The 12,118-nt window shown below is 44.6% G+C and overlaps 1 protein-coding gene across 2 annotated transcripts; it reads left to right on the top strand.

The window, feature by feature from the left end:
* The first annotated feature begins 7,498 nt into the window (after window positions 1–7,498).
* Window positions 7,499–11,810, top strand: Il20 (interleukin 20). 2 transcript variants are annotated; one of them, NM_021380.2, is made up of 5 exons: window positions 7,499–7,727; window positions 7,996–8,061; window positions 9,068–9,220; window positions 10,369–10,443; window positions 11,303–11,810. In NM_021380.2, exons 1-5 carry the CDS (start codon window positions 7,569–7,571, stop codon window positions 11,378–11,380), a joined length of 531 nt encoding a protein of 176 aa, NP_067355.1. In that variant the 5' UTR covers window positions 7,499–7,568; the 3' UTR covers window positions 11,381–11,810. The 2 variants fall into 2 exon arrangements, with proteins under 2 accessions (NP_067355.1, NP_001298020.1); NM_001311091.1 differs by lacking the exon at window positions 7,996–8,061.
* The last annotated feature ends 308 nt before the right edge of the window (window positions 11,811–12,118 follow it).

The raw sequence follows: 12,118 nt of genomic DNA, 5'->3' as shown, positions 1-12,118 counted from the left end.
AGGATGCAGGAAGGGGAAATGACGTTATTCATTCAGGCAGAGGGAGGACAGGGAAGTGAAAACACATTTCTGCTGAGTCAGCTGTTTTATTCTCTCTCTCTCTCTCTCTCTCTCTCTCTCTCTCTCTCTCTCTCTCTCCCCCACCCCCCCCCCAATCCAGCCTGTCTTCCAGAGAGTTCAAAGTGTAGCAAAATTCCCAGCATGTAGGCAAGGGAGTGGCAGAGGCTTCTACCTGCCTGGGCACCCTGTGAGCTGGGATTCTTTCTCTAGATCCTGAGGCCCATGTGTTTCCCTGCAAAATGATGCAATGGGGGCAGGAAGCCCTGATGTCAGTAACTGTGACACCATGGACCAGGAAAACCCTGAGCAGCTAACTCAGGACCCAGTATGGGAAGAGGAGTCATTAGGTTTCCTTCTTGGCATCTGCAATAATTTTTCCTTTCCCCCTAAAATGGTTTTCTTTGGAACTTGGGTTTATTTCATAAGAGGGGATTCTGCTCATAGCTAGTTTTGAAACTCCATTTTTCCAAGCTGGTTTGATGTACATACACATTAAATGTGAGTCAAGATGCAAGACAGGGATAATTATGGATATGAAAAAACAAAGGAGCCCCTTATCCTGGGGACTGGTTGAAGCCTCACTGAGCTGTGAATCAAGAATTCTAAACAGAATTAACAACATTTGCTTAAGGCAATGCTGTTTCCCTCTCCAAGCTATAATCCTTCAAAATTTCAGGAATTAGTAACTCTTTTTATAACAAAAGATGTGTCCTAAAACTCTGAGAATCCTAGTGACTCCTGGTTTTCCTTTACAGGATTATAACCCATCTAAGTCACCCTTGGAGCTGTTATAGTGTCACCAAAAAGAGGGAGAAATCAGGGAAACTGAACTTAGACAAGAGAGTGGAGGTGCTCCTAAGGAATTCCATTCTAGTTCATTAATTCTGGTCTCTGGGCCTCTGTCTTTACTCAGAGGGCACATGCAGCCAGAGAGAGGTGCATTCCTTGTTCACAGCTACACCCAGCATCTCCTCAGGCAGTGCGTGTTCAGGAAGATGTTGGGATGAGCCAGGATACAGAGAATCACTTTGCAAGTTGAGGAAATAGAGGCATCATTTGAGAGACTCCAAGGGCTTTCCAGTCCTCGCCTCTAATAGCTCACTTCCTTCACGTGTCGTACATATAAGTAACTGGGAGCCTCTCCACTAGAGACGGACTCCTAGGAGACCAGAAGAAGCAGCTCCTCAGGAACTCAGGTAAGAGACCTTTCAGATGACCCTGGGGACAACCCAGTCCACACAATCATTTTCCCAGCTATATTGAGGGTCAGTCATGTGCCCCCCCCAAAAAAAACCTTTCCAGGACAAAGTCTCTTGGAGAAATAGGAAGTGTCACCATTATCTTTGTATCTAGTAGGTAACGGGAGCACAGCACTTAGGACAGTGAATGTTCAACAAATGCTAGTCTGGTTGTTGAGTTTATGACCGTGTTGCTGCAGAAGATATTACAGCTCTGATTTTTAAAGACATAAGGAGAAGGAATTTATTCTGGAGCCATTTTGAGTAATCATGGTTACTTACCCCAACTTCCATGTTCCATATGGAAGCAGTGTCATAAAGTTTTATAGTTTTTTTAAAAAGAGTTATTTATTTAATTTATTTATATGAGTACACTATAGCTGTCTTCAGACACACACCAGAAGAGGGCATCAGATCCCATTACAGATGGTTGTAAGCCACCACGTGGTTTCTGGGAATTGAACTCAGGACCTCTGGAAGAGCAGTCAATGCTCATAACTGCTGAGCCATCTCTTCAGCCCAAGTTTTATAGTTTTATGGAACAAAGGAAGTAGGTTTAAAAAATAGACAGGAAAGGGGGGCAGGTGACATTATTATTAGATTTCTACCTGCTGATTAGGGTCATCAAGTTCCTTGGGGCAAGTTTGACCTTCACAGTCCAAATATCTTATTTCTTCTTTGAGCATGACTACTTAACAAACTACAAACCACAGCAACCAACCAATAACCACTAACAACTGCCTCACCTCTGGGGCCCTAGCATTTATATAATCTCTCAGAAGTCCCCAGACATTCCAAAACATCACACAATTGCAGAAACTATCTGCTGCTGGCAAATTCATGCCCTGACTAGAGCAGGAGGCAAATCATAGTCACTTGCTGTGGACGATCTGAAGCAGCCCCTTATCCCACATCTGAGAGTAAAATGAAAACACATTCCCATAATATTTCAGTATTTTTCCAAGAGAGCAAAATTCTCATTACATGTCTTTTTAGAATATCTTTGTATCTGTCAGGCCAGGTACATGGTGTGTATATGTGTGGAGAGAGAGAGAGAGAGAGAGAGAGAGAGAGAGAGAGAGAGAGAGAGAGACAGACAGACAGACAGACAGAAAGAGAGATCAGGTTTTACAGTGATGTTCCCCAGAAAAGGTCATGTGCTATTACATATGACCCAGGGGCAGAGTATGGAAGTGTCTAGAAAGTTTCAGCGGTACTCAAACAGTTAGTGGGTTCTTGGTTAAGAAAACAGACTCAAAGAAACACAGAAGTCACATTTAGCAGGATTGATTAGTGGAATGACATACAGGAAAACTCACCCGAAACGCTTGAAGATGGGTCTCAGGATAAACGCCCAGAATTTTGGGTAGGGGTTACAGATGTAGCTTTATTTGGTTATCTTAACACCATGAGGGAGACCTGTAAGGATCTGAGATTTTCGGCTTTAAGGCTGAAAGAAATTTCAAGAGTGATTCGCACACTGAAGACACTTTAATGTAATTATGAGCATTAAAGGATAGAATACTGCTCAGGGGAAAGTATCAGATGGGAAATCAAGACAGGAAAGAAAGAAGCAATGTCAAAGAAAGAGACCAGAAGGGAGATATCTTAGAACTTATCTCGATGGATCCATGCAGGTGTCTGGCTTCCAGTGGTGTACTGGTTGGTTTTGTGTCAACTTGACACAGCTGGAGTTATCACAGAGAAAGGACCTTCAGTTGAGGAAATGCCTCCATGAGATACAACTGTAAGGCATTTTCTCAATTAGTGATCAAGGGGGAAGGGCCCCTTGTGGGTGGGACCATCTCTGAACTGGCAGTCTTGGGTTCTATAAGAGAGCAGGCTGAGCAAGCCAGGGGAGGCAAGCTAGTAAGGAACATCCCTCCATGGCCTCTGCATCAGCTCCTGCTTCCTGACCTGCTTGAGTTCCAGACCTGACTTCCTTTGGTGATGAACAGCAGCATGGAAGTGTAAGCCAAATAAACCCTTTCCTCCCCAACTGCTTCTTGGTCATGATGTTTGTGCAGGAATAGAGACCCTGACTAAGACAAATTGGTACCAGGAGTGGGGTATTCCTGTGACAACCTGAACATGTTTTGGGGAGGACTGTGGAAGGACTTTGGAACTTTGGGCTTGAAGATCCATCCGTTGTTAAGAGCTCTGTTGGATGTTGTGTAGGAGCTTGGAAGATAATGATGAGAACACTGCAGAAGATGGAGGTCTGGTTTGTGAAATTTCAGAGGGAAAATTAAAGACTCTTTTCAGGGCCATTGCTGTTTTGATTGTAAAGATTCTGTAGTTCTGGTTAGCTGGGGCTGAAGAATCAGCTGTGATTAACAAGATACCAGAACTACCAAAGCAAAAACTTTGCATTACTGGGACTATTGATGCTGGTTAGCTGGAGCTAAGAAATTAGCGGTGATTAAGAAGAGACCAGCATCATTGAGGTGACATCTTCTGGGAAGTGTTTTCTGAAAGCACAAAGAGGCTGTGTTCCAGAGATGGCCAAGGTTGTACTCCTGCTGCAGCGGGACTTGGTAATATGTAAGGGTCACCCAGGTGGTACTGGTTTTGAAGGCATGAAGGGGTCACGCAAAGCAGCTGAGGCTGGGCACTGTGAGAGGCCATGGAAGGCCATTGGTGAAGGTGTAGCCTCAGTTGCAATTGAAGGCCCAGGACTGAAGGGGTCACGCAGTGTTTTGGAGATGCCAGTACCATGAGATGACCACCAAGAGCAGCAGCAGCAGTGGAGTACAGGCATCTGGAGCCTAGAGGACGACGCCTGTGCTACAAAGGGCATGGCTGGAGAAGTGACCCAAGCCCTTGGAGGAGCCCAGAAGATCGTGAGTTGGATCCCAGACATTGGACGGTTGGAGATTGATTTTTTTTTTTTTTGCTTTTGATTGTGACTGTGCCCTGATATTTTCCCTCTTGAAGGAAGAAACTGTTTTAGTGGAGCCCACAGTTAAGAGACTTAATTGTAAAAAGACTTTGAATTTTAAAAGAGATGGATATTTAAAAGAGATTGAAATTTTAAGAATATGTAAAGACTGTGGGACTTTTAAAGTTGTTTGGATCATGGGATGAGTAAGAATGTAAGGGTTGAGGCTTACTAGTGATTTGTTTGTGTGTCAAGTTGACAAGGGGTCAATTGTACTGGTTGGTTTTGTGTCAACTTGACACAGCTGGAGTTATCACAGAGAAAGGACCTTCAGTTGAGGAAATGCCTCCATGAGATACAACTGTAAGGCATTTTCTCAATTAGTGATCAAGGGGGAAGGGCCCCTTGTGGGTGGGACCATCTCTGGACTGGCAGTCTTGGGTTCTATAAGAGAGCAGGCTGAGCAAGCCAGGGGAGGCAAGCTAGTAAGGAACATTCCTCCATGGCCTCTGCATCATCTCCTGCTTCCTGACCTGCTTGAGTTCCAGACCTGACTTCCTTTGGTGATGAACAGCAGCATGGAAGTGTAAGCCAAATAAACCCTTTCCTCCCCAACTGCTTCTTGGTCATGATGTTTGTGCAGGAATAGAGACCCTGACTAAGACAAGTGGGGTGATTCCTCTGTGAAAAGAGTTCCATTCTCAGAGCCCCACACCAAGGCACCATAATTTTTTGGTGCAAAAATGACATCTCTCATCTTTAAAGGAATAAGAGATAGTTTACCCTGGACTGTGGTCTGGTAACACAGATTTAGGTTACCCCAAATCCCATGTTTCAATGTGGAAGTTATTTCATAAGGTTTTTATCGTTTTTATTGGAAAGAAGAGAGAAAGTTATAAACCAAGCCAAGGTCCAAATGCATTGGTGGGTACACCAGAGAGGCAAGTACAGGAAGATAGGGGAGGCTTTCTGTAGGCCCAAGATGCTATCTGATGACATTCTTAGCTTTTGGGTTGGTGCAAGCTAGTGGTCTGCTAAGCTAATAGAGTCCAAAAGGTTTCTATATATCAGTCACAAAATGTTAGTTCAGGTACAGAGGTGGGCCGACAATTGCTCTTCTGGAAGGTTAGAACTAGCCCAGGATATGATAAATAGCCTCTGGGCCTGCAACATTTCAGCTTTGCCATAGGACTAAAATTCTCTGCAGACACAGCTTCCATCCATGATTTCTTTTTCACAATAGATTTAACATACACTCACTGTATGTCAGGAAGTGACAATATCAACCTAAAACGAATCACGTGCTCCCTGTGTGCTAAGTATATATACCATATTTCATTTAAATATGAGTTTTGGAGTATGATAATCACCATTTTTGGGCTAAGAAAATAAAACTCAGAGAGATATAGGGTGTCCAACTCAGTTTGGTTTATTTGTGACTTCCCACTGAGAAAATATCTTTAACTGAGTGAACACCTTCAGTCCTGGGCAAACGCAATCAACTGACTGAGGTGGTGGGAACTGGCAGAGCAGAGATTTTGTGTGTGTGTGTATGTGTGTGTGTGTGTGTGTTTTCTTCCCTCCAAACCCACTAAAAGCTGTCAAACATATTGAAACATTAGATAAGCTTATTATAGTGCTAAATGACTATGTGTGCGTATGTGTGTTTGTGTATATGTGTGTTTGTGTGTATGTGTGTTTTTGTATATGTGTGTTTGTGTGTATGTGTGTATGTGTGTATGTGTGTTTGTGTGTATGTGTGTTTGTGTGTATGTGTGTTTGTGTGTATGTGCATGTGGAGGCATGTGGGGGTTGTCCTTCCTCAGAAGTCATCCCTCTTGTTTTTGAGACAGGAGCTCTCACTGGGAAGTGGAGCATAGTGATGAGGTAAGGCAGGGGAGCCAAGCCCAGGGATGGCCCTGCCTGTGCCCTACCAGCGTGCTACAGGCGTGCTCCAGCCTTTCACACAGGTTGGGGGTGTGTGCTAAACTCACGTCCTCATGTCTGTGCAGCAAGCACGCTACTGACTAAGTGTCTCCCTAGGAGCACTGAAAGTTGAAATATTTCACTCAGACTTCCAGTATTTTATCTGATTTTTTTAAAAGGGAAGAACACCCACAAATAATATTTTTATCATATAGTTTCAAGAAAACATATTAAAATATGAAAATACATACACAGGGGCATATGGTTCTTCTTCTGTTTCAATGGCTCGGCCTGACACCACCATATTCTGTTCCTATTTAAGATTTTAATATTGTTTGCCATGGAAAAGTTCTTGTTTGTTGTTGCATTAAAATATTCTGCCCCCACCCTAGGGCCACAGTTACCGCCAGCAGGTGAGGCCTGGAACAGCAGGATCTTGCAATGAGTTGACAGAGAATGGAGTCTCCAAAGACATTCCACAATGTGCAGTCGTTTTGCAGTCGAGGCGAGAGCCTCGTTTTGCTTATCCTATGCTATTCTAACTTTATCTTAAAACTCAATAACCATTCCCTATTAACTGAACACCCTCACTGCAAAACTGTCACGAACTGTCTCAAATGTGCTTCTGCTTTTTTTGGTGGGGTTCATTCTCTCAGCTCCTAAGATACAAGGCCAGGGAGAAAGTCTGTTACTATTGGGTCCACCGTAGTCGTGTCTTACTGAGGCTCCCATGCAGAGGGCAATGTGGAGTCCCAGGAGCCTCTGGAAGGATCCGTCTGAAGCGGAGCGCCACCAGTTCTTGCCTTTCACCAGCTGAAGGACTGTTATGAAATCATTGATTTTGTTTGTTGGCATCGGGGCTGTAGCGAATCTCTTATGCTCCATTAACCACTCTGATCTCAGAACAATGCCAAATAGAGCTAGGCTCTTTTGCCCTGTGGGTATCTGTAAAATCTAGACAATTTTCCCGCAGGTGTTTTTGGTGGCATGGTCACAGCTTCTGTGACACTGTTTTCCCCTGTAGGTCTAAGGGGACCGCAGAAGGAGTTGCAGTGGCTTTCTGAAGGGAGGGAGGGGTTGTCTACGTCAATTCTCTCCAACATGTTTTGACATTTCTTCTGATATGTCATCTTCTGTTGGTTCACTGCAAGTGTTTGCTGCTCCAGGCCTTCTCTGCTGGCAATGACTGCGGAACTGTGAAGGAGACCCAATAAAAGGAGCCATGACCTGTGGTACTACCCAGTACCTAGATCCGGAAGGGACTGGGAGGTTTCTGTCTGAAGCAGCTTTTCTTAGGAAGTTGTGTGAACACATAGCACTGCTTGCAGCTGGGGAAAGCTGTTCAGTTCCCACCCAGTGGGCAGCTGGTGCTGGCATATTCCTGGTGGCTAGATGGGAGACATCGATAGCCCTGATTGATCTCTTTGAATTTTCGCTTCTGGTCTCCAGGATCTAGGTGTAAGATGAAAGGCTTTGGTCTTGCCTTTGGACTGTTCTCCGCTGTGGGTTTTCTTCTCTGGACTCCTTTAACTGGGCTCAAGACCCTCCATTTGGGAAGCTGTGTGATTACTGCAAACCTACAGGCAATACAAAAGGAATTTTCTGAGATTCGGGATAGTGTGGTATGTAAAGGAAGGGATCCATCTTTCCTGTCTTGTCTTGTCTGTCTGTCTGTCTGTCTTCTCAGGGTATCCTTAGTAGTATGCTAATGAAAATCCAGAGGATGGAGAGACTCCAGTCCTGGACAGTGCATTTCCAAGAGATGCCTGTACTTGGTAGTTCCAAAATGCCTCTCACTAGACCCCGGCAGGAAAGAGATCAAAAGTTTTGCTATCTAAGACCTTGGCAGAAATCAGTGACCTGTCTCTTCTTGTCCTTTCTCCTGTTTAGCAAGCTGAAGATACAAATATTGACATCAGAATTTTAAGGACGACTGAGTCTTTGAAAGACATAAAGGTCTGGATTTGATCCGGGGGAGCTCAGGGAGGGTGAATCCAGAGCTTTCTCATCAGCCTGGTCTTGTCTCCTGCTCTCCCCACTGACACACTTGTCTCCTTCACAGCCTGGTCTGGTCTCCTGCTCTCCCCACTGACACACTTGTCTCCTTCACAGCCTGGTCTGGTCTCCTGCTCTTCCCACTGACACACTTGTCTCCTTCACAACCTGGTCTTGTCTCCTGCTCTTCCCACTGACACACTTGTCTCCTTCACAGCCTGGTCTGGTCTCCTGCTCTCCCCACTGACACACTTGTCTCCTTCACAGCTTGGTCTTGTCTCCTGCTCTCCCCACTGACACACTTGTCTCCTTCACAGCCTGGTCTGGTCTCCTGCTCTTCCCACTGACACACTTGTCTCCTTCACAGCCTGGTCTAGTCTCCTGCTCTCCCCACTGACACACTTGTCTCCTTCACAGCCTGGTCTTGTCTCCTGCTCTTCCCACTGACACACTTGTCTCCTTCACAGCCTGGTCTGGTCTCCTGCTCTTCCCACTGACACACTTGTCTCCTTCACAGCTTGGTCTTGTCTCCTGCTCTCCCCACTGACACACTTGTCTCCTTCACAGCCTGGTCTGGTCTCCTGCTCTTCCCACTGACACACTTGTCTCCTTCACAGCCTGGTCTAGTCTCCTGCTCTCCCCACTGACACACTTGTCTCCTTCACAGCCTGGTCTGGTCTCCTGCTCTCCCCACTGACACACTTGTCTCCTTCACAACCTGGTCTTGTCTCCTGCTCTTCCCACTGACACACTTGTCTCCTTCACAGCTTGGTCTTGTCTCCTGCTCTCCCCACTGACACACTTGTCTCCTTCACAGCTTGGTCTTGTCTCCTGCTCTTCCCACTGACACACTTGTCTCCTTCACAGCCTGGTCTGGTCTCCTGCTCTCCCCACTGACACACTTGTCTCCTTCACAGCTTGGTCTTGTCTCCTGCTCTCCCCACTGACACACTTGTCTCCTTCACAGTCTTTGGATAGGTGCTGCTTCCTTCGTCATCTAGTGAGATTCTATCTGGACAGGGTATTCAAAGTCTACCAGACCCCTGACCACCATACCCTGAGAAAGATCAGCAGCCTCGCCAACTCCTTTCTTATCATCAAGAAGGACCTCTCAGTCTGTGTGAGTAAAGGTGTTGGTTACATAGTTGGAAGGCCTTAGCAACCAGGCTCATTTTTCTTTCCTATGGATGGGTAGAGAAATTGAATCCAAAATTACTAAAGAAAACAAGAAGCCAAACAAACCAACCAACCAACCAACCAACCAACCAACCAACCAACCAACCAACGCTAACCACCCCCCCAAGAGTAACTTTTTAGAAATAATGAATATATGCTGAATTCAAAAAAGCATCCTAAAAAGTTTGAAGAAATACAAAATGCTGGCTTTTTGGTATTTGTGATTATTAGCTCATATCTGTGAAACTAGATTTTTTTCTTTTTAAAAAAGATTTATTTATTTATTTTAGTATATGAGTACATTGTTGCTATCTTTAGACACACCAGAAGAGGGCATCAGATTCCATTACAGATGGTTGTGAGCCACCATGTGGTTGCTGGGAATTGAACTCAGCAGTCAGTGCTCTTAACCACTGAGCCATCTCACCAGTCCTAGATTCTTTTCTATAGGTAATGAGTTCTACATCCTTACTAGGGCACCTTGTACTCAAATGGTAGGTGAGTGGGCTATTGGGATTGATCTTAGGTTATGAACAGGACTATAGAATTGCATTCTTTCCATAAAGGCCTGGATTTGCTCTGGAGTCTTCTAGGCAGGAGCTAGAGTAGGAAGCCAGTGGGGCACAGGAACTGGAGAGCACTGTCTCTTTCTAAAAAAGACTCTGTGCTCCATATTTAAAACTGAAAAGCTGCCTCATTAACCTGATGGTTAGTTAAATAATCCCAAATGATAAAGCAGGAAAAGACTTTCCTATAGAAGTGATTGTAGGATTATAGGGTTATAGAAACAGAACTCTCTGCTTATCCCAATAGCAGGAGCAGAAAGACCAAAATTTGAAATAAAATTGGAAGTGGAGAGAGATGGCTTAACAGTTAAGAGCACTGGCTGCTGCCCTTGCAGAGAACCCAGGTTTGATTCCCAGCACCCACAAGGTGTCTCACAACCCTTCGTTAATTCCAGTCTCAGGGACCCAGCACCCTCTCCTGGCCTTCCCTGGCACTACGTGAATGTGGTGCACAGGGGTACATACAAATCACCTTTACACTAAAAGGTAAAAATAAAACTTACTATTCTTTGGGTCTTTTTCCCAGCATTCTCACATGGCATGTCATTGTGGGGAAGAAGCAATGGAGAAATACAACCAAATTCTGAGTCACTTCATAGAGGTATATACTATGTTCGTATGGATTGTGGGAGGTTTGTCTTTAGAACTGAGATTATAGATATGTGGGTGTGATATTCATGTTGGTACAAACCAGATTAATAGTTCACTATGGCCCTAGGGACAATCCCAGGTCCTAGAAGGATGCATTCTCTACATGATTCCCCACCAGCGAAGAAAGAATGTCTATGACTCCTCTAACCAATACAGAGACACCTGATCTTCCAATGGGGCATAGATGAGAAACGGTTGTTTTCCAATACACACATACGTACATATGTTCAAAAGCACTCACTTGCAACATCATACGAATCCAGCTATGTTGTTTCTCACAAGGATACTCCTGCATGCCTCCCAAGAGAGTGCTCACTGACATTCTCCTCCCTGAATCAGCCTAGGTCATCACCTCCAGGAAGGAAGTGGATGCTGCTCCCAGAGTTGGCTACCTCTTGCCATACTGTAGAAACTTCCATCATTTGGTCATCATACTTCATTACAGTTACTGTTCTCGCCTGTCTCCATTCCTCAGCTGAGAATTCCTTATAAGCAAGGACTGTGTTGTTCGTTTCTGAACTGGTCCAGTGCTTGATATAGTCAATATTTATTAGATCAAAGTATGCACAGTAGGGAACACACATAGATAACACAGACACACACAGACACACACAGACACAGACACACACAGACACAGACACACACAGACACACAGACACACACACACACACACACACACAGACACAGACACGCGCACGCACACGGACACACACAGGTATCCCAGCTGACTAGGGATAGAGGAAGGAGGATTATTTCTGGGCAAATGTCTCTTTTGCATCTCTGACAGGATGCATCTGCTCTTCCTTCAGTTGGAACTTCAGGCAGCGGTGGTAAAGGCTTTGGGAGAACTAGGCATTCTTCTGAGATGGATGGAGGAGATGCTATAGATGAAAGTGGAGAGGCTGCTGAGAACACTCCTGTCCAAGAATCTCAGACCTCAGCACCATGAAGACATGGCCCCAGGTGCTGGCATTTCTACTCAAGAGTTCCAGTCCTCAGCACCACGAAGATGGCCTCAAACCACCACCCCTTTGTGATATAACTTAGTGCTAGCTATGTGTATATTATTTCTACATTATTGGCTCCCTTATGTGAATGCCTTCATGTGTCTCTGTATTCCCTTACACTGCAATTTTGTAAAATATTCTGTAATGTACTTTCTAATGCTATCTATATTTATTCATTGATATGTGTATTTATTTTCTATTTAACTTCTATTTATTTTTTTACTTGAACACAAGACTTAGAAGATTATATTTATAACCTGTCAAGAGCAGGTGATGTATTTTCATATAATAAACAAGCCTGTTAAATTCCAGAGGAGTGGCTACAGGAGTTGGTGTTTAACTGAGCACATACTTACTGCTGAAGCCCAAACGAGACAGTGAGCCAGTGGAAGAAGGCATCAGATAGGAAATTGTAGGTGCCTTATAGTTATCGAATATTCCAACCCAACTGTCCAGACTCATTCATATGTGTATGAATTCAGCTATAAGCTCTTTGACCCATGTGTAGTTCTACAAATAAAGTTTTCTTTGCATAATATCAGCCTGAAGTGTAAAAATACTCCCAGGGAGAAGCACTGTTGGGGGTAAGCTTGAATCTCAGGGTCAGGCAGGATCCTC

The sequence above is a fragment of the Mus musculus genome, chromosome 1 (genome assembly GCF_000001635.26).
Source record: "Mus musculus strain C57BL/6J chromosome 1, GRCm38.p6 C57BL/6J".
NCBI lineage: Eukaryota > Metazoa > Chordata > Mammalia > Rodentia > Muridae > Mus > Mus musculus.
Note: the sequence above shows the minus strand (reverse complement) of the source record. Positions and strands in the feature narration are given on the sequence as shown.

What these genes read in the sequence shown, in the direction of transcription:
- Il20 (NM_021380.2), top strand. Translation starts at nt 7,569, where the DNA reads ATGAAAGGCTTTGGTCTTGCCTTTGGACTGTTCTCCGCTGTGGGTTTT. An exon ending in CTGAGATTCGGGATAGTGTG is followed by an intron (nt 7,728 to 7,995) that starts GTATGTAAAGGA and finishes TCTCCTGTTTAG; the next exon opens with CAAGCTGAAGATACAAATAT. An exon ending in AGTCTTTGAAAGACATAAAG is followed by an intron (nt 8,062 to 9,067) that starts GTCTGGATTTGA and finishes TCTCCTTCACAG; the next exon opens with TCTTTGGATAGGTGCTGCTT.